The sequence below is a fragment of the Oncorhynchus keta genome, chromosome 12 (genome assembly GCF_023373465.1).
Source record: "Oncorhynchus keta strain PuntledgeMale-10-30-2019 chromosome 12, Oket_V2, whole genome shotgun sequence".
Taxonomy (NCBI): Eukaryota; Metazoa; Chordata; class Actinopteri; order Salmoniformes; family Salmonidae; genus Oncorhynchus; species Oncorhynchus keta.
Window position 1 is genome coordinate 43,131,766 of NC_068432.1, and position 23,523 is coordinate 43,155,288.

General features: G+C 44.8%; 1 protein-coding gene across 15 annotated transcripts in view; it reads right to left on the minus strand.

The window, feature by feature from the left end:
* LOC118391537 (ADP-ribosylation factor-like protein 15) overlaps positions 1 to 23,523 on the minus strand; it is a 90,598-nt gene that overhangs the window by 8,705 nt on the left and 58,370 nt on the right. The window contains exon 5 of one of the 15 annotated variants that reach the window (XM_035783030.2): positions 11,062 to 13,822. The exons of the other annotated variants lie outside the window; for them this stretch is intronic. Within the exon in view, the coding sequence (XP_035638923.1) occupies positions 13,778 to 13,822 (45 nt within the window). The 3' untranslated portion in view covers positions 11,062 to 13,777. Of the gene's footprint in view, positions 1 to 11,061; positions 13,823 to 23,523 lie in introns of those variants that run through there. 15 annotated transcript variants of the gene reach the window in all.

A 23,523-nucleotide genomic window follows, 5' to 3' on the forward strand; every position in this document is an offset into this window, starting at 1 on the left:
TGTGTGTGTGTGTGTGTGTGTGTGTGTGTGTGTGTGTGTAACGGGGAAGAATGATGATTAATTCAACATAAAGAGAAAGCAACAAGTCTATGAAGTAGGAGAGATTGAGAGAGGTTAGATCAGGGATCATCAACTAGATTTAGAAGGAGAGGTTAGATCAGGGATCATCAACTAGATGTAGAAGGAGAGGTTAGATCAGGGATCATCAACTAGATTTAGAAGGAGAGGTTAGATCAGGGATCATCAACTAGATTTAGAAGGAGAGGTTAGATCAGGGATCATCAACTAGATTTAGCCGTTGGCAAATCTTTGGGGTGGTCAGGGGTCCAGAACATAATTACAAACAATTTGTAAACAACAAATTGACCGCAAGATGCCTAAAACAGATATAATATTTCACTAAAACAAACATTTCAAACCTTGATTCAATTTTATACAAATACCAAACATACAGGAGCACCAACATTGGTTGGAACTGTTTTTACTACCCCTCCCCCTTAATTGTATTGTCTTGACCATTCACCCTCAATGGCACGCACAAACAAACACACACACACACGCAATCCATGTCTCAATTACATCAAGGCTAAAAAATTCATTTTTTAACCAGTGTCCTCCCCTTCATCTACACTGATTGAAGTGGATTTAACAAGTGATCTCAATAAGGGATCATAGATTTCACCTGGTCAGTCACTCTTATTTAAAAAAAATCGAAATAAAAAATTATTTAGCAGACACGACTTACAGGAGCAATTACGGTTAAGTGCCTTGCTCAAGGGCACATTGACCGATTTTTCACCTAGTCAGCTCGGGGATTCGAACCAGCGACCTTATCAGTTACTGGCCCAATGCTCTTAACCGTTAGGCTACCTGCCTCCCTATATCTCTATCTTGTTAGCCTTGTGACCCAGTGTATATCTCTCTATTATGCGTGGTAATACTTTGGAACAGATTTCCAAAATTAAAATCACTTGCAGCTGATTTGCTGGTGTTTTACAGTCTTTTATGTCCACCTTTTGCTCAGAAAACTGTGTCTAGCCTGGCTAATACACTACAACAATCCATTGTCTGGTGAAACAGACTGACACAGCAGAAAAATGTCCATTGCTAGTTCATCTCTGCTGGACATCTCAATAGGGTCAGGAGGGGCAAGTTGCTGGTACCCTCGTTTAGCCCGACTAACATGCAGGCTGAGCTAGCTAACACAAGACAGTTCTGGGTCACGAGGCCAATACGCTAAAGATGTGCGAGGGTCATTCAGTGTGTGCAGCAGATAAAGGTTTGAAGCTCTGGCTCTATAGACCGTGGTGGTGGGACCTTTATGTTGTACAGCACAAGATCAATCTGCTCAAAGCTGGGATCAATAGGATGAGTTTCAGGGCTGAAGAGATCAAGTCTGATTGAGGGGATCTCTCCTGACCTTTAAAGGCTGATTAAAAACGCTGGGAGGCCGGGAGAGGAAACCTACAGTAAGACGGTGTTAACCTGAGGCAGGGCCATGTGCGCCAAAGGCCGTTGCAGGGTGCTCATCTGCCCGACTCACCACTTTAAACATAATGATGAAAGGGGTCAGAGCTCACTTGAGGAAAGAGAAACTCAACTCGTCCGAAACACGACTGGTCCTCCCATGATGATGAACGATCACAACTTCTCCAATCCAAACCGGCATCTGGAAGACACCCGGGTCATGTCCAGTAGAGAAAAAGTTTTGAAACAGGAAGTTATCACCTGAGCCAGTTCCTGTTCCATAAGAAATTCAAGCTGAGCTCTCCTCTAATGCATCCTTGGGAGGGAGGTGAGGAAATGAGGGATCAAGGACAGAAGGTATCAAGGACAGGAGGACTCAAGGATTGGACAGCTTTTACACTTTCAGACAGAGCCTACGTGTTGGTACAGAGCCTACTGTATGTGTTGGTACACAGCCTACTGTATGTGTTGGTACACAGCCTACTGTATGGGTTGGTACAGAGCCTACTGTATGTGTTGGTACAGAGCCTACTGTATGGGTTGGTACAGAGCCTACTGTATGGGTTGGTACAGAGCCTACTGCATGTGTTGGTACAGACCCCATGTGTTGGTACAGAGCCTACTGTATGGGTTGGTACAGAGCCTACTGTATGGGTTGGTACAGAGCCTACTGTGTGTGTTGGTATAGAGCCTACTGTGTGTGTTGGCACAGAACCTACTGTATGTGTTGGTATAGAGCCTACTGTATGTGTTGGTACAGAGCCCATGTGTTGGTACAGAGCCTACTGTATGTGTTGGTACAGAGCCCATGTGTTGGTACAGAGCCTACTGTATGTGTTGGTACAGAGCCTACTGTATGTGTTGGTACAGAGCCTACTGTATGTGTTGGTAGAGAGCCTACTGCATGTGTTGGTACAGAGCCTACTGTATGTGTTGGTACAGAGCCTACTGTATGTGGTGGTACAGAGCCTACTGTATGTGTTGGTACAGAGCCTACTGTATGTGTTGGTATAGAGCCCATGTGTTGGTACAGAGCCTACTGTATGTGTTGGTACAGAGCCCATGTGTTGGTACAGAGCCTACTGTATGTGTTGGTATAGAGCCCATGTGTTGGTACAGAGCCTACTGTATGTGTTGGTACAGAGCCTACTGTATGTGTTGGTACAGAGCCCATGTGTTGGTACAGAGCCTACTGTATGTGTTGGTACAGAGCCCATGTGTCGGTACAGAGCCTACTGTATGTGTTGGTACAGAGCCTACTGTATGTGTTGGTACAGAGCCTACTGTATGTGTCGGTACAGAGCCTACTGTATGTGTTGGTACAGAGCCTACTGTATGTGTTGGTACAGAGCCTACTGTATGTGTTGGTAGAGAGCCTACTGTATGTGTTGGTACAGAGCCTACTGTATGTGTTGGTAGAGAGCCTACTGTATGTGTTGGTACAGAGCCTACTGTATGTGTTGGTACAGAGCCTACTGTATGTGTTGGTACAGAGCCTACTGTATGTGTTGGTATAGAGCCTACTGCATGTGTTGGTACAGAGCCCATGTGTTGGTACAGAGCCTACTGTATGTGTTGGTACAGAGCCTACTGTATGTGTTGGTAGAGAGCCAACTGCATGTGTTGGTACAGAGCCCATATCTTGGTACAGAGCTCATGTGTTGGTACAGAGCCCATGTGTTGGTACAGAGCCCATGAGTTGGTACAGAGCCCATGTGTTGGTACAGAGCCCATATGTTGGTACAGAGCCCATGTGTTGGTACAGAGCTCATATGTTGGTACAGAGCCCATATGTTGGGACAGAGCCCATGTGTTGACCGCTGGCTACGTCCCTTCCGTCTTCAAGAGAGCGAGAGTTGCACCCCTTCTGAAAAAACCTACACTCGATCCCTCCGATGTCAACAACTACAGACCAGTATCCCTTCTTTCTTTTCTCTCCAAAACTCTTGAACGTGCCGTCCTTGGTCAGCTCTCCCGCTATCTCTCTCAGAATGACCTTCTTGATCCAAATCAGTCAGGTTTCAAGACTAGTCATTCAACTGAGACTGCTCTTCTCTGTATCACGGAGGCGCTCCGCACTGCTAAAGCTAACTCTCTCTCCTCTGCTCTCATCCTTCTAGACCTATCGGCTGCCTTCGATACTGTGAACCATCAGATCCTCCTCTCCACCCTCTCCGAGTTGGGCATCTCCGGCGCGGCCCACGCTTGGATTGCGTCCTACCTGACAGGTCGCTCCTACCAGGTGGCGTGGCGAGAATCTGTCTCCTCACCACGCGCTCTCACCACTGGTGTCCCCCAGGGCTCTGTTCTAGGCCCTCTCCTATTCTCGCTATACACCAAGTCACTTGGCTCTGTCATAACCTCACATGGTCTCTCCTATCATTGCTATGCAGACGACACACAATTAATCTTCTCCTTTCCCCTTCTGATGACCAGGTGGCGAATCGCATCTCTGCATGTCTGGCAGACATATCAGTGTGGATGACGGATCACCACCTCAAGCTGAACCTCGGCAAGACAGAGCTGCTCTTCCTCCCGGGGAAGGACTGCCCGTTCCATGATCTCGCCATCACGGTTGACAACTCCATTGTGTCCTCCTCCCAGAGCGCTAAGAACCTTGGCGTGATCCTGGACAACACCCTGTCGTTCTCAACTAACATCAAGGCGGTGGCCCGTTCCTGTAGGTTCATGCTCTACAACATCCGCAGAGTACGACCCTGCCTCACACAGGAAGCGGCGCAGGTCCTAATCCAGGCACTTGTCATCTCCCGTCTGGATTACTGCAACTCGCTGTTGGCTGGGCTCCCTGCCTGTGCCATTAAACCCCTACAACTCATCCAGAACGCCGCAGCCCGTCTGGTGTTCAACCTTCCCAAGTTCTCTCACGTCACCCCGCTCCTCCGCTCTCTCCACTGGCTTCCAGTTGAAGCTCGCATCCGCTACAAGACCATGGTGCTTGCCTACGGAGCTGTGAGGGGAACGGCACCTCAGTACCTCCAGGCTCTGATCAGGCCCTACACCCAAACAAGGGCACTGCGTTCATCCACCTCTGGCCTGCTCGCCTCCCTACCACTGAGGAAGTACAGTTCCCGCTCAGCCCAGTCAAAACTGTTCGCTGCTCTGGCTCCCCAATGGTGGAACACACTCCCTCACGACGCCAGGACAGCGGAGTCAATCACCACCTTCCGGAGACACCTGAAACCCCACCTCTTTAAGGAATACCTAGGATAGTATAAAGTAATCCTTCTCATCCCCCCCCCCCTTAAAAGATTTAGATGCACTATTGTAAAGTGGCTGTTCCACTGGATGTAATAAGGTGAATGCACCAATTTGTAAGTCGCTCTGGATAAGAGCGTCTGCTAAATGACTTAAATGTAATGTAAATGTTGGTACATAGCCTACTGTATGTGTTGGTACAGAGCCCATATGTTGGTACAGAGCCCATATGTTGGTACAGAGCCTACTGTATGTGTTGGTACAGAGCCCATGTGTTGGTACAGAGCCTACTGTATGTGTTGGTACAGAGCCCATATGTTGGTACAGAGCCCATGTGTTGGTACAGAGCCTACTGTATGTGTTGGTACAGAGCCCATGTGTTGGTACAGAGCCTACTGTATGTGTTGGTACAGAGCCTACTGTATGTGTTGGTACAGAGCCCATGTGTTGGTACAGAGCCTACTGTATGTGTTGGTACAGAGCCCATGTGTTGGTACAGAGCCCATATGTTGGAACAGAGCCCATATGTTGGTACAGAGCCTACTGCATGTGTTGGTACAGAGCCTATTGCATGTGTTGGTACAGAGCCTACTGCATGTGTTGGTACAGAGCCTACTGTATGTGTTGGTACAGAGCCTACTGTATGTGTTGGTACAGAGCTTACTGTATGTGTTGGTACAGATCCTACTGTATGTGTTGGTACAGAGCCTACTGTATGTGTTGGTACAGAGCCCATGTGTTGGTACAGAGCCCATGTGTTGGTACAGAGACTACTGTATGTGTTGGTACAGAGCCTACTGTATGTGTTGGTACAGAGCCCATGTGTTGGTACAGAGCCCATGTGTTGGTACAGAGCCCATGTGTTGGTACAGAGCCTACTGTATGTGTTGGTACAGATCCCATGTGTTCGTACAGAGCCCATGTGTTGGTACAGAGCCCATGTGTTGGTACAGAGCCTACTGTATGTGTTGGTACAGAGCCCATGTGTTGGTACAGAGCCCATGTGTTGGTACAGAGACTACTGTATGTGTTGGTACAGAGCCCATGTGTTGGTACAGAGCCCATGTGTTGGTACAGAGCCCATGTGTTGGTACAGAGCCTACTGTATGTGTTGGTACAGATCCCATGTGTTCGTACAGAGCCCATGTGTTGGTACAGAGCCCATGTGTTGGTACAGAGCCTACTGTATGTGTTGGTACAGAGCCCATGTGTTGGTACAGAGCCTACTGTATGTGTTGGTACAGAGCCTACTGTATGTGTTGGTACAGAGCCTACTGTATGTGTTGGTACAGAGCCTACTGCATGTGTTGGTACAGAGCCTACTGTATGTGTTGGTACAGAGCCCATGTGTTGGTACAGAGCTTACTGTATGTGTTGGTACAGATCCTACTGTATGTGTTGGTACAGAGCCCATGTGTTGGTACAGAGCCTACTGTATGTGTTGGTACAGAGCCTACTGTATGTGTTGGTACAGATCCCATGTGTTCGTACAGAGCCCATGTGTTGGTACAGAGCCCATGTGTTGGTACAGAGACTACTGTATGTGTTGGTACAGAGCCCATGTGTTGGTACAGAGCCTACTGTATGTGTTGGTACAGAGCCCATGCGTTGATACAGAGCCTACTGTATGTGTTGGTACAGAGCCCATGTGTTGATACAGAGCCTACTGTATGTGTTGGTACAGAGCCTACTGTATGTGTTGGTACAGAGCCCATGTGTTGATACAGAGCCTACTGTATGTGTTGGTACAGAGCCCATGTGTTGATACAGAGCCTACTGTATGTGTTGGTACAGAGCCCATGTGTTGGTACAGAGACTACTGTATGTGTTGGTACAGAGCCCATGTGTTGGTACAGAGCCTACTGTATGTGTTGGTACAGAGCCCATGCGTTGATACAGAGCCTACTGTATGTGTTGGTACAGAGCCCATGTGTTGATACAGAGCCTACTGTATGTGTTGGTACAGAGCCTACTGTATGTGTTGGTACAGAGCCCATGTGTTGATACAGAGCCTACTGTATGTGTTGGTACAGAGCCCATGTGTTGGTACAGAGCCCATGTGTTGGTACAGAGCCCATGTGTTGGTATAGAGCCCATGTGTTGGTACAGAGCCTACTGTATGTGTTGGTACAGAGCCTACTGTATGTGTTGGTACAGAGCCCATGTGTTGGTACAGAGCCCATGTGTTGGTACAGAGCCCATGTGTTGGTACAGAGCCTACTGTATGTGTTGGTACAGAGCCTACTGTATGTGTTGGTACAGAGCCTACTGTATGTGTTGGTACAGAGCCCATGTGTTGGTACAGAGCCCATGTGTTGGTACAGAGCCCATGTGTTGGTACAGAGCCTACTGTATGTGTTGGTACAGAGCCTACTGTATGTGTTGGTACAGAGCCTACTGTATGTGTTGGTACAGAGCCCATGTGTTGGTACAGAGCCCATGTGTTGGTACAGAGCCCATATGTTGGTACAGAGCCCATATGTTGGTACAGAGCCCATGTGTTGATACAGAGCCTACTGTATGTGTTGGTACAGAGCCCATGTGTTGGTACAGAGCCTACTGTATGTGTTGGTACAGAGCCCATGTGTTGATACAGAGCCTACTGTATGTGTTGGTACAGAGCCCATGTGTTGGTACAGAGCCTACTGTATGTGTTGGTACAGAGACTACTGTATGTGTTGGTACAGAGCCCATGTGTTGATACAGAGCCTACTGTATGTGTTGGTACAGAGCCCATGTGTTGGTACAGAGCCTACTGTATGTGTTGGTACAGAGCCCATGTGTTGATACAGAGCCTACTGTATGTGTTGGTACAGAGCCCATGTGTTGATACAGAGCCCATGTGTTGGTACAGAGCCCATGTGTTGGTACAGAGCCCATGTGTTGATACAGAGCCTACTGTATGTGTTGGTACAGAGCCCATGTGTTGATACAGAGCCCATGTGTTGGTACAGAGCCCATGTGTTGGTACAGAGCCCATGTGTTGGTACAGAGCCCATGTGTTGGTACAGAGCCTACTGTATGTGTTGGTACAGAGTCCATGTGTTGGTACAGAGCCTACTGTATGTGTTGGTACAGAGCCCATGTGTTGGTACAGAGCCCATGTGTTGGTACAGAGCCCATGTGTTGGTACAGAGCCCATGTGTTGGTACAGAGCCCATGTGTTGGTACAGAGCCCATGTGTTGATACAGAGCCTACTGTATGTGTTGGTACAGAGCCCATGTGTTGGTACAGAGCCCATGTGTTGATACAGAGCCCATGTGTTGGTACAGAGCCCATGTGTTGGTACAGAGCCCATGTGTTGATACAGAGCCTACTGTATGTGTTGGTACAGAGCCCATGTGTTGATACAGAGCCCATGTGTTGGTACAGAGCCCATGTGTTGGTACAGAGCCCATGTGTTGGTACAGAGCCCATGTGTTGGTACAGAGCCCATGTGTTGGTACAGAGCCCATGTGTTGGTACAGAGCCCATGTGTTGGTACAGAGCCCATGTGTTGGTACAGAGCCCATGTGTTGGTACAGAGCCTACTGTATGTGTTGGTACAGAGTCCATGTGTTGGTACAGAGCCTACTGTATGTGTTGGTACAGAGCCCATGTGTTGGTACAGAGCCTACTGTATGTGTTGGTACAGAGCGCATGTGTTGGTACAGAGCCCATGTATTGGTACAGAGCCCATGTGTTGGTACAGAGCCCATGTGTTGGTACAGAGCCCATGTGTTGGTACAGAGCCTACTGTATGTGTTGGTACAGAGCCCATGTGTTGGTACAGAGCCCATGTGTTGGTACCATAGGGTGCTGAGTGACTCCTGTATAACCCCCTGCGCTGCGTAGCCACATGGGCCTCCTTCCCTCCACACAGGAGACCTGTTTCCCAACACACCTTGGGGGGGGATGTCGAGGCGGCAGCAAAACACCTGTGAGCCTCCCTCACTGTAGGTTTACAGTAACTACATTTTACAGGGGGCTACGACTACGAGCCACCTGAACGGGCTGACAGCAAACATCTGACCTGCTCGGAGGCTGGAGCTGGACTGGGGACTGGGACTGTGGAGCTGGACTGGACTGGGGTGCTGGGCTGGGTTGGGCTGGAATAGCGAGCTAGGCTGAACTAGCGAGCTGGGCTGGGGAGCTGGACTGTGGAACTGGACTGGACTAGTGAGCTGGGCTGGGGAGCTGGACTGGACTAGCGAGCTGGGCTGAGGAGCTGGACTGTGGAGCTGGGGAAATGGACTGGGCTGGGGAGCTGGACTGGGGAAATGGACTGGGCGTTCGGCTGGGGAGCTGGACTGGACTGGGGTGCTGGGTTGGGGAGCTGGACTGTGGAGCTGGACTGGACTAGCGAGCTAGGCTGGGGAGATGGACTGCGGAGCTGGGCTGGATTGGGACCTGGGCTGGGGAGCTAGGCTGGACTGGAAATCTAGACTGGACTGAAGAGCTGGGCTGGCGAGCTGGGCTGGATTGGGCCCTTGGCTGGATTGGGCGCTGGGCTGAGGAGCTAGACTGGACTGAGGAGCTGGACTGGCGAGCTGGACTGGGCTGGTAAGCTGGATTTGACTGGTGAGCTGGACTGGCGAGCTGGGCTGGGGAGCTGGACTAGACTGGGGTGCTGGACTAGACTGGGGAGCTGGACTGGCTAACTAGGCTGGACTGGCGAGCTGGGCTGGCCAACTGGGCTGGACTAGACTGGGAAGCTGGACAAGACTGGGACGCTGGACTAGATTGGGAAGCTGGGATGGGGAGCTGGACTGGACTGGGGCGCTGGGCTGGCCAACTGGGCTGGACTAGACTAGACTGGGGAGCTGGACTGGCGAGCTGGGCTAGGGACATGGACTGGACTGGGGAGCTGGGCAGGTCAGTTAAGAACAAATTCTTATTTTCAATTACGGTCTAGAAACAGTGGGTTAACTGCCTTGTTCAGGGGTAGAACAACAGATTTGTACCTTGTCAGCTCGGGGATTCGAACTTGCAACCTTTCGATTACTAGTCAAATGCTCTAAACACTAGGCTACCCTGCCGCCCCAGGGTAGCCTGAATTGCTGTTCAGACAGCAATTTGATAAATCCACAAAAGACAAATAAAACAACTGCAGAAGAGGGAATAATATTTCATTTTGGAGTAGACGAGGGCCAAGCGGTGGGGATTCCTCTGTAGTAAAGCATTCTCTGACTGACAGGTGACCCAAAATAATAGCACCAAGATACTCTGAAATCTACCAATTCACCTGAAAAATGAGATTCCATCCCGTAGGTGTGATGTGCAGCTCATATTTCAGACTGAAGTCGGATTTTTGGTAATAGCTCTAGTGTTTAAAATGTTTAAATGTGAATATCGGGACCGTTCCAAAGCAAACCTCCTGTAAGACCTTTAACATCCTTGGGATCATCCCTGCTATTTCCCCACTGCAGTGGAGGGAATAATATTTCACTTTGGAGTAGTCGAGGGCCGAGCGGTGGGGATTCCTCTGTGGTAAAGCATTCTTCATGAGCTAGTTCAGTAACCAACGCTGAGCCAAGACCTGATTCACATTTCAAAACAGAAGAGACGCTAAGAACACTAATACAAGGCTTTTGTACATTGCGCGAACTTGTCCTGTATGTCCAACTCGTCCATTGGCGTACTTATACACCATAATACATACATCTAATGACATACATCAACAGTTTGCACAACAGCTTTCACGGAGGAGTGCTGAGTACAGATGTATTATGTACTGCCGCCTTGATATAACGCTGCCCTTATACATGAAAAGGAACCATCTGGTGCCATCATTCATCTGTGTTATGAATCTCTCCTCACGCCATGACGACTGATGCCACTTCCAGTATGTATAGCTTGGTGTGCGAGTTGTTATGACTGCTGGAGTGAAGTGGATGGCTGGGTCTGAAGCGGAGTTAGGTAGTCCATTATTCACACACTGCATAGCGGACTGAGTCTGGCTGGCTAGACCCTCAGTGTCTTCAGAGCCAGAACATTGGAAACACATTGGGGTGAGGCAGGAGGCTCCATCGGTCGGGGGCCACAGTCTAGAGATTTGTCCCAAACGGCACCCTAATCCCTATATAGTGTACTACTTTTGACCAGAGCCATATGGGCCCTGGTCATAGTAGTGCACTACATAGGAAATAGGGTGCCATTTTCAGAGACACATGTTGGAGCAGAGGAGGTTGAGGCTCCACTCAAACACGTCAGAGCGGTCTCATGGAGTGCAGGAGATATTGCCGACCTCAATCGATATACATGGAAACACTTGAGTAAATGAGGGACAGTAAATATGGTAGCAATTGAAAAGGAACATTTAGGAGATTATGGGAAAATTATTAGACCAAAGTTGAAGAGTTCACCAGGCACAAGAATGAATCCAAAACATTACACTGTTGATTTTATGTGCATTTTACATTTAATGTACTTTCCTCTGCATTTGTTGACAACGAAATCTGAAAATACTCTGGATACATTCAGTAACATGATAAGAATATTCCTGGAAAATATGGTGTAGGTGCAACATAAAATTAAGTGCAAGAGTTTGAGTGAGAGGACAAACTGGTTTCTCCAAGTGGTCACACACCTCTCCAAAGTGTTCACAGTTCTGAAGAAATGTACAGTGCCTTGCTGTATATTTCAGTTTTTGATTTGTTAAAAAAGTTTGAAATATCCAATAAATGTCGTTCCACTTCATGATTGTGTCCCACTTGTTGTTGATTCGTCACAAAAAAATACAGTTTTATATCTTTATGTTTGAAGCCTGAAATGTGGCAAAAGGTCGTAAAGTTCAAGGGGGCCGAATACTTTCGCAAGGCACTGTAAATGCACATTTATGACTCAAAGGACAGTCTTCAACTATAAGCAACTAGAGCAAGCAGACTTGTAGATGTTTGAACACAACCCTGCATCCCCGCCATCGCACAACTACTGCTGTTTACGCAATCCAAAAAACGGCCCAATATAAATTGCAATCAAGGTCAGGTGGGCATAATTAGAAAGCTTGTTCTATTACCAACATGACTAGCTAAAATTAAAATATATATGATATTACAGTGTTAGGCTTTCACAAGCCAACTCAGTGAAACAGATGGTCATTGTTATGTGCATAGAATGGAGTCATGAATGCATTCAGGTGCATGTTCTGCAGTGAATTTTCTTCACAATAGACAAACATAGGCTCAGTCTATTCAGAACAACCCAAGGTATGATGCCATGTTTTATGATATGGAAATGTGAAGTGTACATTTGAACAAACAGATGTTTGGCTTGTCATGGCATATTATTTACATTGTTTTCATGCTCATCAAGCCATTCAGTGACCATTCATGTCCCGCGGATGGGGGCATTCTCATCCTCTGGGGGCATAGCCATGGTAGCCAAAACAATGGCCTGCCCAGCATTTTTATAATATACATGACCCTAATGGGATGTTAATTGCTTAACTGATAAGTGCCTAAATTGGAACGCAGTGGCTGTACAATAACATGCTTATGGGAGATTCTGGAGCAGCACCCGAGACAGTGTTTTCCACAACCAAATCAACAAAACACCAAATGATGGAATTTCTTGTGGAAGAATGGTGTCGCATCCTTACAATAGAGTTACAGACACTTATAGAATCTATGTCAAGGTACATTACACACACACACACACACACACACACACACACACACACACACAGACCTGGAAATCTAATTGGTGAAAAATACCTATTGGTGAAAATAAAGTTCTGAACTGGTTTGAACCTCCCAAAAAGTAAAGGTTTATATCGTTCCTTTCTGTTGAAATACATTTTTTACATTTAGCTTGACATGAAATGACTTCACCTATCAGTGCAGACAGAGCAGCTTGCTATGCAGCGGGCAAGATCCAGCTGTTTACATGCAGTGGACAGACGTGTAGGGTGAGATGTGTCAGAAACTTTGCGTGTAGGGAGAAAACGTTAGAGGTTGGAGGAGGAGGCTTTGCTTGAAGGGCTTATCATCACATGCATTATCTGAATTAGGCCACAGAATTATACCTATGGAGGAGAGTCTTCTATGAAGGAACTTTGAATGTCTTTGAACTTCAGAGAATTGGCATAACATGACTGCATTTTATGTGGGACTGGAAGAAAATGCCTGGAATGTAAAAGAACGTTATTAACCGGTTCCTATGCTTTAAAAATAACGGTTCTGTTCAGGAACAGTATAGAAAACTTTCATTCCCAGTTCTGATTCTGTTCCTGGACAAATGTATTTATTTCCCAGTTACCGGTTCTGTTCCCTGAACCGGTTCCAACCTCCGGTGCCAGGGACTGTTTAAAATATGTAGGTGTGCATTTAACCTAATGGATAGGATAGTTCTGCAAAACGCTGTTGTTGGTTTGAATGCCTGTATACTGTACTGCCTCTGCAAACAGTTAGACACGTGCGCTTTAGATGATGATACAGCTGTAATTCAATACCATACAGCCCATTGAACACAGCAAATCTGTGCTGTTTACAACGTGCAATACCATGAACATGTGTAGGGAAGGGATGACACATAAATGAGAAGTTTATTTAAATAATGAACTATGGTATATTAAATGAGTATTGCAGATAGATTTGTTCAATGGCCACAGCTGAACTGAACAGATAAAAGTAGCACCACAAAAGGCTAAACAGAATGTAAACCGTGTCACTTGGAGAACCACTTCCTTGTGAACGGTTGTGTGAAAGGATACAAACAAAAGCAGTGTTTTTATAATGATCAACAAAGACATCTAGAATGTTTTTAATATGGAAAAGTTGTGTTTGATTGAGTGTGTTTAAGAGTGTTGGTGACTAAGTGGCAGCTGGATTCACAGTCGACTAATATAGAGGACTTTGAAAACAAGTCAATTCACATGAAAAGGCTCAAAAGGAATGGCATACATTAAGGAACTGAGTGAAATCCATCCAAGAGTTGAAAAGCTTGTTTTTAATGATAAATATTACAGCTTGCTCTCATTCTTTGGTGGAATTTTCATTCGATATTACAGTTGATAAGAAACAAATACGATATGCCACTTTTCTTCAAAATTTGTGCCAGTCTGCACCACAGGTGGTAGGTATTGCTCAACCTGCTCTTATTTCCTCCATAAACTCAAGTGGAATGTTCTGGGTTCTTGGCTCCAGTGGACCAATGACACTGTGGAGGGAGGTAGACCTGGGTTCACTTACTCTGAAATCTTTAAAATACTTTTGAGTGCTTGCTTTAGCCTGCCTGGAGTGACTGGTAGGTGGGCTGGGCACTTTTGGGACTTTTCTATTGGTTCCAATGCAACAGGTAAGCTCAACCAAGCACAGCAAAGCCATTTCAAAATAATTTTGAATACTATTTAAACCCAGGTTAGGAGGGAAAACTCAACGATAGCCTGTGGAGTCTGTTGGAATCTGTGTTTGTGTCCTTGTTCGTCCCTGTGCTCAGAGACTCAGACAGACCACACGCCCTCCTCTCTCCGCTCCGACCAGAACAACGGGACTCTGTTTTCTGCCGAGGGATGGGAATTCACTCAGGCGACGTTGGCATCGCTGTACACCACGGATGCCAAGGCCAGTGTCTGAACAGCAGGAGCAACACCAAACCACACCCCCCCCCACACACACACACACACACACACACACACACACACACACCATCCATCCAGACGCACGCATGCACAAACCACCGTGACAATCCCCCCCATCTTTCTCATATGATACATCCTACTGTCTGGAAGAACCACCATGCCTGGTAAAACTGCAGGAATCACAGTGACATCACTTTCTCCGTCTGAAGCCCAAGACAACAAGGCAAGGCAACATGTCTTGGCAATCCCTTAGAAATAACACTTTCACTCATGGCTTTAGGTAGTATGCAAGAAAGACTATCACCTCCCTCCCAACGCATTGTGTGTGTGTGTGTGTGTGTGTGTGTGTGTGTGTATGTGTATTCCCTCCATGCAAATCATGAGCACACATGCACAGTCAGTGAGTAAGCCACTACTCTCATCCTCATTATAAAACAGGCTCTGCTCTCATCCTCATAAAACAGGCTCTGCTCTCATCCTCATTATAAAAACAGGCTCCTCTCTCATCCTCATTATAAAAACAGGCTCTGCTCTCCTCCTCATTATTATAAAAACAGGCTCCTCTCTCATCCTCATTATAAAAACAGGCTCTGCTCTCCTCCTCATTATTATAAAAACAGGCTCCTCTCTCATCCTCATTATAAAACAGGCTCTGCTCTCATCCTCATTATAAAAACAGGCTCCTCTCATCCTCATTATAAAAACAGGCTCTGCTCTCATCCTCATTATAAAAACAGGCTCTGCTCTCCTCCTCATTATTATAAAAACAGGCTCCTCTCTCATCCTCATTATAAAAACAGGCTCTCTCTCATCCTCATTATAAAAACAGGCTCTGCTCTCATCCTCATTATAAAACAGGCTCTGCTCTCCTCCTCATTATTATAAAAACAGGCTCCTCTCTCATCCTCATTATAAAACAGGCTCTGCTCTCATCCTCATTATAAAAACAGGCTCTGCTCTCATCCTCATTATAAAACAGGCTCTGCTCTCATCCTCATTATAAAAACAGGCTCTGCTCTCATCCTCATTATAAAAACAGGCTCCTCTCTCATCCTCATTATAAAACAGGCTCTGCTCCTCATTATCCTCGCTCTCCTCCTCATTATTATAAAAACAGGCTCCTCTCTCATCCTCATTATAAAACAGGCTCTGCTCTCATCCTCATTATAAAAACATTTCCATTCATCCTCATTATAAAAACAGGCTCTGCTCTCATCCTCATTATAAAAACAGGCTCTGCTCTCATCCTCATTATAAAAACAGGCTCTGCTCTCATCCTCATTATAAAAACAGGCTCCTCTCTCATCCTCATTATAAAACAGGCTCTGCTCTCATCCTCATTATAAAACAGGCTCTGCTCTCATCCTCATTATAAAACAGGCTCTGCTCTCATCCTCATTATAAAACAGGCTCTGCTCTCATCCTCATTATAAAACAGGCTCTGCTCTCATCCTCATTATAAAACAGGCTCCTCTCTCATCCTCATTATAAAACAGGCTCTGCTCTCATCCTCATTATAAAAACAGGCTCCTCTCTCATCCTCATTATAAAAACAGGCTCCTCTCTCATCCTCATTATAAAACAGGCTCTGCTCTCATCCTCGTTATAAAACAGGCTCCTCTCTCATCCTCATAAAACAGGCTCTGCTCTCATCCTCATAACATTACATTTAAGTCATTTAGCAGACGCTCTTATCCAGAGCGACTTACAAATTGGAACAGGCTCTGCTCTCATCCTCATTATAAAAACAGGCTCTGCTCTCATCCTCATTATAAAAACAGGCTCCTCTCTCATCCTCATTATAAAACAGGCTCTGCTCTCATCCTCATTATAAAAACAGGCTCCTCTCTCATCCTCATTATAAAAACAGGCTCTGCTCTCATCCTCATTATAAAAACAGGCTCTGCTCTCATCCTCATTATAAAACAGGCTCTGCTCTCATCCTCATTATAAAACAGGCTCCTCTCTCATCCTCATTATAAAAACAGGCTCCTCTCTCATCCTCATTATAAAAACAGGCTCTGCTCTCATCCTCATTATAAAACAGGCTCTGCTCTCCTCCTCATTATTATAAAAACAGGCGCCTCTCTCATCCTCATTATAAAAACAGGCTCTGCTCTCATCCTTATTATAAAAACAGGCTCTGCTCTCATCCTCATTATAAAAACAGGCTCCTCTCTCATCCTCATTATAAAAACAGGCTCCTCTCTCATCCTCATTATAAAACAGGCTCTGCTCTCATCCTCATTATAAAAACAGGCTCTGCTCTCATCCTCATTATAAAACAGGCTCTGCTCTCCTCATTATTATAAAAACAGGCTCCTCTTTCATCCTCATTATAAAACAGGCTCCTCTCTCATCCTCATAAAACAGGCTCTGCTCCCATCCTCATTATAAAACAGGCTCTGCTGTTATCCTCATTTTAAACAAAGGCTTTTGCTCGTTGATGCCGTTCCCTTTAAACGTCTTTGGGATAGGGGGCAGCATTTTCACTTTTGGATGAATAGCGTGCCCAGAGTGAACTGCCTCCTATTCAGTCCCCGATGCTAATATATGCATATTATTATTAGTATTGGATAGAAAACACTATGAAGTTTCTAAAACTGTTTGAATGATGTCTGTGAGTATAACAGAACTCGGGGCGGCAGGGTAGCCTAGTGGTTAGAGCGTTGGACTAGTAACTGGAAGGTTGCAAGTTCAACCCCCCGAGCTGACAAGGTACAAATCTGTCGTTCGGCCCCTGAACAGGCAGTTAACCCACTGTTCCTAGGCCGTCATTGAAAATAAGAATTTGTTCTTAACTGACTTGCCTAGTTAAATAAAGGTAAAATAAAAATAAAATAAATAAATATGGCAGGCAAAAACCTGAGAAAAAAATCCAAAACAGGAAGTGGGAAGTCTGAGGTTTGTAGTTTTTTTAAACTCAGCCCCTATCAAATTCAGTGGGATATGGGTTATTTTGCACTTCCTAAGGCTTCCACTAGATGTCAACCGTCTTTAGAATGTTGTTTCAGGCTGCTCCTGTGAAGGGGGGTCGGATGGGAGGTGTTTGACTAAGGGGTCTGCCAGCAGCTTCGTTCTCAGTCACGCGAGGTGAGAGGTATCTCTTGTTCCATTACTTTTCTACAGACAATGGAAATCTCCGGTTGGAACATTATGGAACATTTATGATAAAAACATCCTAAAGATTGATTCTATACTTAGTTTGACAAGTTTGTTCGACCTGTAATATAACTTTGAACTTTTCGTCCGACTGGAGCTGAACCCGCTTTTAGATTTGTTTACCTAACGCCCTAACAAAAGTAGCTATTTGTACATAAATAGACATAAATGGACATTATCGAACAAAACAAACATTGTGGAACTGCGATTCCTGGGAGTGCATTCTGATGAAGATCATCAAATGTAAGTGAATATTTATAATGCTATTTATGACTAATGTTTACTGCGCAACATGGCGGATATTTTGGCTGGTTTGGGCTCTGAGTGCCGTTCTCAGATTATGTTTTTAAAAAAATCTGACACAGCGGTTGCATTAAGGAGAAGTGCATCTAAAGTTCCATGCATAGCGCTTGAATTTTCATCAACATTTATAATTAGTATTTCTGTGAATTTATGTGGCTCTCTGCAATATCACTGCATGTTTTGGAACTACTGAACATAACACGCCAATGTAAAATAAGATTTTTGGATATAAATATGAACTTTACCGAACAAAAGATACATGTAGTGTGTAACATGAAGTCCTATGAGTGTCATCTGATGAAGATCATCAAAGGTTAGTGATTAATTTTATCTCTATTTGTGCTTTTTGTGACTCCTCTCTTTGGCTGGAAAAATGGTTGAGTTTTTCTGTGAGTTGGTGGTGACCTAACATAATCGTTTGTGGAGCTTTCGCTGTAAAGCATTTTTGAAATCAGACACTGTGGCTGGATTAACGAGAATTTTATCTTTAAAATGGTGCCTAATACTTCTATGTTTGAGAAATTTGATTTAAGAGATTTCTGTTGATTTGTATTTGGCGCCCTGCAATTTCATTGGCTGTTGGTGCTAGCGGAACCCCAGTCCTAGACAGGTTAAGCCTCCACTCTCTCAATAACTAACCCCAGTGGCAGATGAAACTCTACCCAGCCCAGGCTTGACTCTCTGGGGTTATTTACTTCCCACATCCACCGGTCTGGGGAGACTGCCTTCCCCTCTGTGTAGTAATGGGAGTCAATGCCTTTCATTTAAAAAAATAATCCGCTGGGGTCTCACCCCTCCTCCTTTCCCCCCGATTTGAGTAATAATAAAATGACCTTGGCTGCAACACGGCACTGTAGACACTAGACAGAGCATCCCTCCCCAGCATCTGTACCGAATGGAGTTATGACTGACTGATAGGGACAGACGCCTAGGAAACCCACAACACATTGAGCTGCTAGCAGAGGAAGACATCGTCCAGTTAACAATCCATCTAGCCATCGCCTGCCCTCTCTACCTAGTCCCTCGTACCTGGATGTGTAGCATATCAGAGATACTAGCATTTCCTTTGAACCTTAAATTGTTGCAGATGTATGTCTAAGAGGAAATGCTTTGGCCCCCATTGCTGTACAGTGTCTTAGGTTTCCCTAAAAAGGCGATTTAAATCCCATGTATTATTAAGAGTAATGCTTTGTTACTTCTACAGCATTATCTGATGAACATTAGTGTAAAGGCAGTGCTCAAAGTGAATAGCATCCATCGTTAAAAAGAAACGAGAGCTCTTCATCGGCCTTGATCAATTAGGCATATTATATGATGTTTTATGGGCCGTAGATTTTCTCTCCTCTTATTGAAAGATGTGTTTGAGAGGTGGCAAATGCCATGTGTGTCTCACAGACAAACAAGGAAAGAAAGAGAGGGGGGAGAACGAGAGAGAGGACGAGAGATAGGGGGGAGAACGAGAGAGAGGAGGGAGAATGAGAGAGAGAGGGGGGAGAACGAGAGAGAGAGGGGGGAGAACGAGAGAGAGAGGGGGGAGAACGAGAGAGAGAGGGGGGAGAACGAGAGAGGGGGGAGAATGAGAGAGAGGGGAGAATGAAAGAGGGGAGAATGAAAGAGGGGAGAATGAAAGAGGGGAGAATGAAAGAGGGAAAGAGAGAGGGTAAGAGAAAGAGGGGAGAGGAATCCAGACACCATTGTGTGGCGCTCCCATCCCAACAGGCTGGCAGAGAGCATTCTGCGAGAAAGGTCACCTCGCCGCGCCAGGAAAGGTCAAACAAAGGGGCTGTGTCTGGTGGAACTGGCCTCCTTTTGTCACTGTCTCCACCACCACCTGTGTCACGTCTACCTTGCCATTGTAGCACCCAGTACTGTCTAGACTGCTGCGTGTGTGGCGTATACATTTACAGACTTACGTATACTAAACGGTACAATATCCATTCATGCATTTGTCTCGTCATCATGTCTCAGAGAATTACAGTGCCTTCAGAAAGAATTCATACTAAAGGTCGACCGATTAAGCGGAATGGCCGATTAATTAGGGCCGATTTCAAGTTTTCATAACAATTGGAAATCGGTATTTTTGGACACCAGTTTGGCAGATTTTTTGTTTTTACACCTTTATTTAACTAGGCAAGTCAGTTAAGAACACATTCTTATTTTCAATGACGGCCTAGGAACGTTGGGTTAACTGCATCGTTCAGGGGCAGAACGACAGATTTTCACCTTGTCAGCTCGGGGGATTCAATCTTGCAACCTTACAGTTAACTAGTCCAACGCTCTAACCACCTGCCTCTCATTGCACTCCACAAGGAGACTGACTGTTACGCGAATGCAGTAAGCCAAGGTAAGCTAGCACTAAACTTATCTTATAAAAAAAACAATCAATCATAATCACTAGTTAACTACACATGGTTTGTGATATTACTAGTTTATCTAGCGTGTCCTGCGTTGTATATAATCGATGCGATACATATCGTTGCTCCAATGTGTACCTTACCATGAACATCAATGTCTTTCTTAAAATCAATACACAGAAGTATATATTTTTAAACCTGCATATTTTGCTCAAATAAATCCAGGTTAGCAGGCAGTATTAACCAGGTGAAATTGTGTCACTTCTCTTGCGTTCATTGCACGCAGAGTCAGTGTATATGCAGCAGTTTTGGCCGCCTAATTTGCCAGAATTTTACGTAATTATGATAACATTGACGGTTGTGCAATGTAACAGGAATATTTAGACTAATGGTTCCGTATTTCACTGAAAGAATAAACGTCTTGTTTTCGAGATGATAGTTTCCGGATTCGACCATATTAATGACCCAAGGCTCGTATTTCTGTGTGTTACTATGTTATAACGAAGTCTATGATTTGATAGAGCAGTCTGACTGAGCGATGGTAGGCAGCAGCAGGCTCGTAAGCATTCATTCAAACAGCATCTTCATGCGTTTTGCCAGCAGCTCTTCGTTGTGCGTCAAGCATTGCACTGTTTATGACTTCGAGCCTATCAACTCCCAAGATTAGGCTCGTGTAACAGATGTGAAATGGCTAGCTAGTTAGCGGGGTGCGTGCTAATAGCGTTTCAAATGTCACGCGCTCTGAGAATTGGAGTGGTTGTTCCCCTTGCTCTGCAAGGGTCGCAGCTTTTGTGGAGCGATGGGTAATGCTGCTTCGAAGGTGGCTGTTGTCGTTGTGTTCCTGGTTCGAGCCCAGGTAGGAACGAGGAGAGGGCGGGAAGCTATACTGTTACACTGGCAATACGATAGTGCCTATAAGAACAGCCAATAGTCAAAGGTCTATGAAATACAAATGGTATAGAGAGAAATAGTCCTATAATTCATATAATAACTACAACCTAAAACTTCTTACCTGGGAATATTGAACTCATGTTAAAAGGGACCACCAACTTTCATATGTTCTCATGTTCTGAGCAAGGAACTTAAAACGTTAGCTTTCTTACATGGCACATATTGCACTTTTACTTTCTTCTCCAACACTTTGTTTTTGCATTATTTAAACCAAATTGAACACATTTCATTATTTATCTTATTGATGTATTGATGTATTATATTATTCATATTATATATATATATTATTCATTCAGTATTGTTGTAATTGTCATTATTAAATCGGTATCGGCGTTGAAAAATCATAATCGGTCAACCTCTAACTCATACCCCTTGACTTATTCCACATTTTGTTGTGTTACATGCCTGAATTAAAAATGGATGAAATAAAATAAATTGCACAACCATCAACACACAATACCCCATAATGATGAAGTCGAAACATGTTTAGACATTGTTGAAAATGTATTGAAAATGAAAAACTTAAATATAATTCACACAAGTGTTCACACCCCCATGCTATGACACTCCAAATTTAGCTCCGGTGCATCCAATTTCCTTTGATTATCAAATCAAATCTTATTTGTCACATGCTTTGTAAACAACTTACTTACGGGCCCTTCCCAACAAAGCAGAGAGAGGAAAAAAATAAAACAATATTAAAAAATCATGAAGTGGAACGACATTTATTGGATATTTCAAACTTTTTTAACAAATCAAAAACTGAAAAATTGGGCGTGCAAAATTATTCAGCCCCTTTACTTTCAGTGCAGCAAACTCTCTCCAGAAGTTCAGTGAGGATCTCTGAATGATCCAATGTTGACCTAAATGACTAATGATGATAAATACAATCCACCTGTGTGTAATCAAGTCTCCGTATAAATGCACCTGCACTGTGATAGTCTCAGAGGTCCGTTAAAAGCGCAGAGAGCATCATGAAGAACAAGGAACACACCAGGCAGGTCCGAGATACTGTTGTGAAGAAGTTTAAAGCCGGATTTGGATACAAAAAGATTTCCCAAGCTTTAAACATCCCAAGGAGCACTGTGCAAGCGATAATATTGAAATGGAAGGAGTATCAGACCACTGCAAATCTATCAAGATCTGGCCGTCCCTCTAGACTTTCAGCTCATACAAGGAGAAGACTGATCAGAGATGCAGCCAAGAGATAATTCCAAGAGATAATTCCAAGAGTGTGCAAGGCTGTCATCAAGGCAAGGTGTCTACATTGAAGAATCTCAAATATAAAATATATTTTCATTTGTTTAACACCATTTTGGTTACCATATTATTCCTTATGTGTTATTTCATAGTTTTGATGTCTTCACTATTATTCTACAATGTAGAAAATATTAAAAATAAAGAAAAACCCTTGAATGAGTCGGTGTGTCCAAACTTGACTGGTACTGTACACACAGTATACATAAACAGTCTACACACACACACACACAGTATACATAAACAGTCTACACACACACACACACAGTATACATAAACAGTCTACACACACACACACACAGTATACATAAACAGTCTACACACACACACAGTATACATAAACAGTCTACACACACACACACACACACACACACACACACAGTGTATACAGACACACACACAGTGTATACACACACACGGAGAGTACACACACACAGTATACACACACAACAGTGTACACACACACAGGGTATACACATACACCGTGTATACACACACGGAGAGTACACACACACACAACAGTATACACACACACACGCACACAACAGTGTACACACATACACCGTGTATACAGACACACACAGAGTACACACACACACACACACAACAGTGTACACACACACACACACACACACACACAACAGTGTACACACACACACAAACCAGTGTACAAACACACAACAGTGTACACACACACACACAACAGTACACACACACACACACACACACACAACAGTACACACACACACACACACAACAGTACACACACACACACACACACAACACAACAGTACACACACACACAACAGTACACACACACACACACACACAACAGTACACACACACACACAACAGTACACACACACACAACAGTACACACACACACATGCAACAGTACACACACACACACACACACACACACACACACACACACGTGTACACACACACACACACACACACACACACACACACAACAGTGTACACACACACACAACAGTGTACACACACACACACACACACACAACAGTGTACACACACACACACACACACACACCAGTGTACACACACACACCAGTGTACACACACACACACACACCAGTGTACACACACACACACACACACCAGTGTACACACACACACACACACACACCAGTGTACACACACACACACACCAGTGTACACACACACACACACACACACACACACACCAGTGTACACACACACACACCAGTACACACACACACACAACAGTA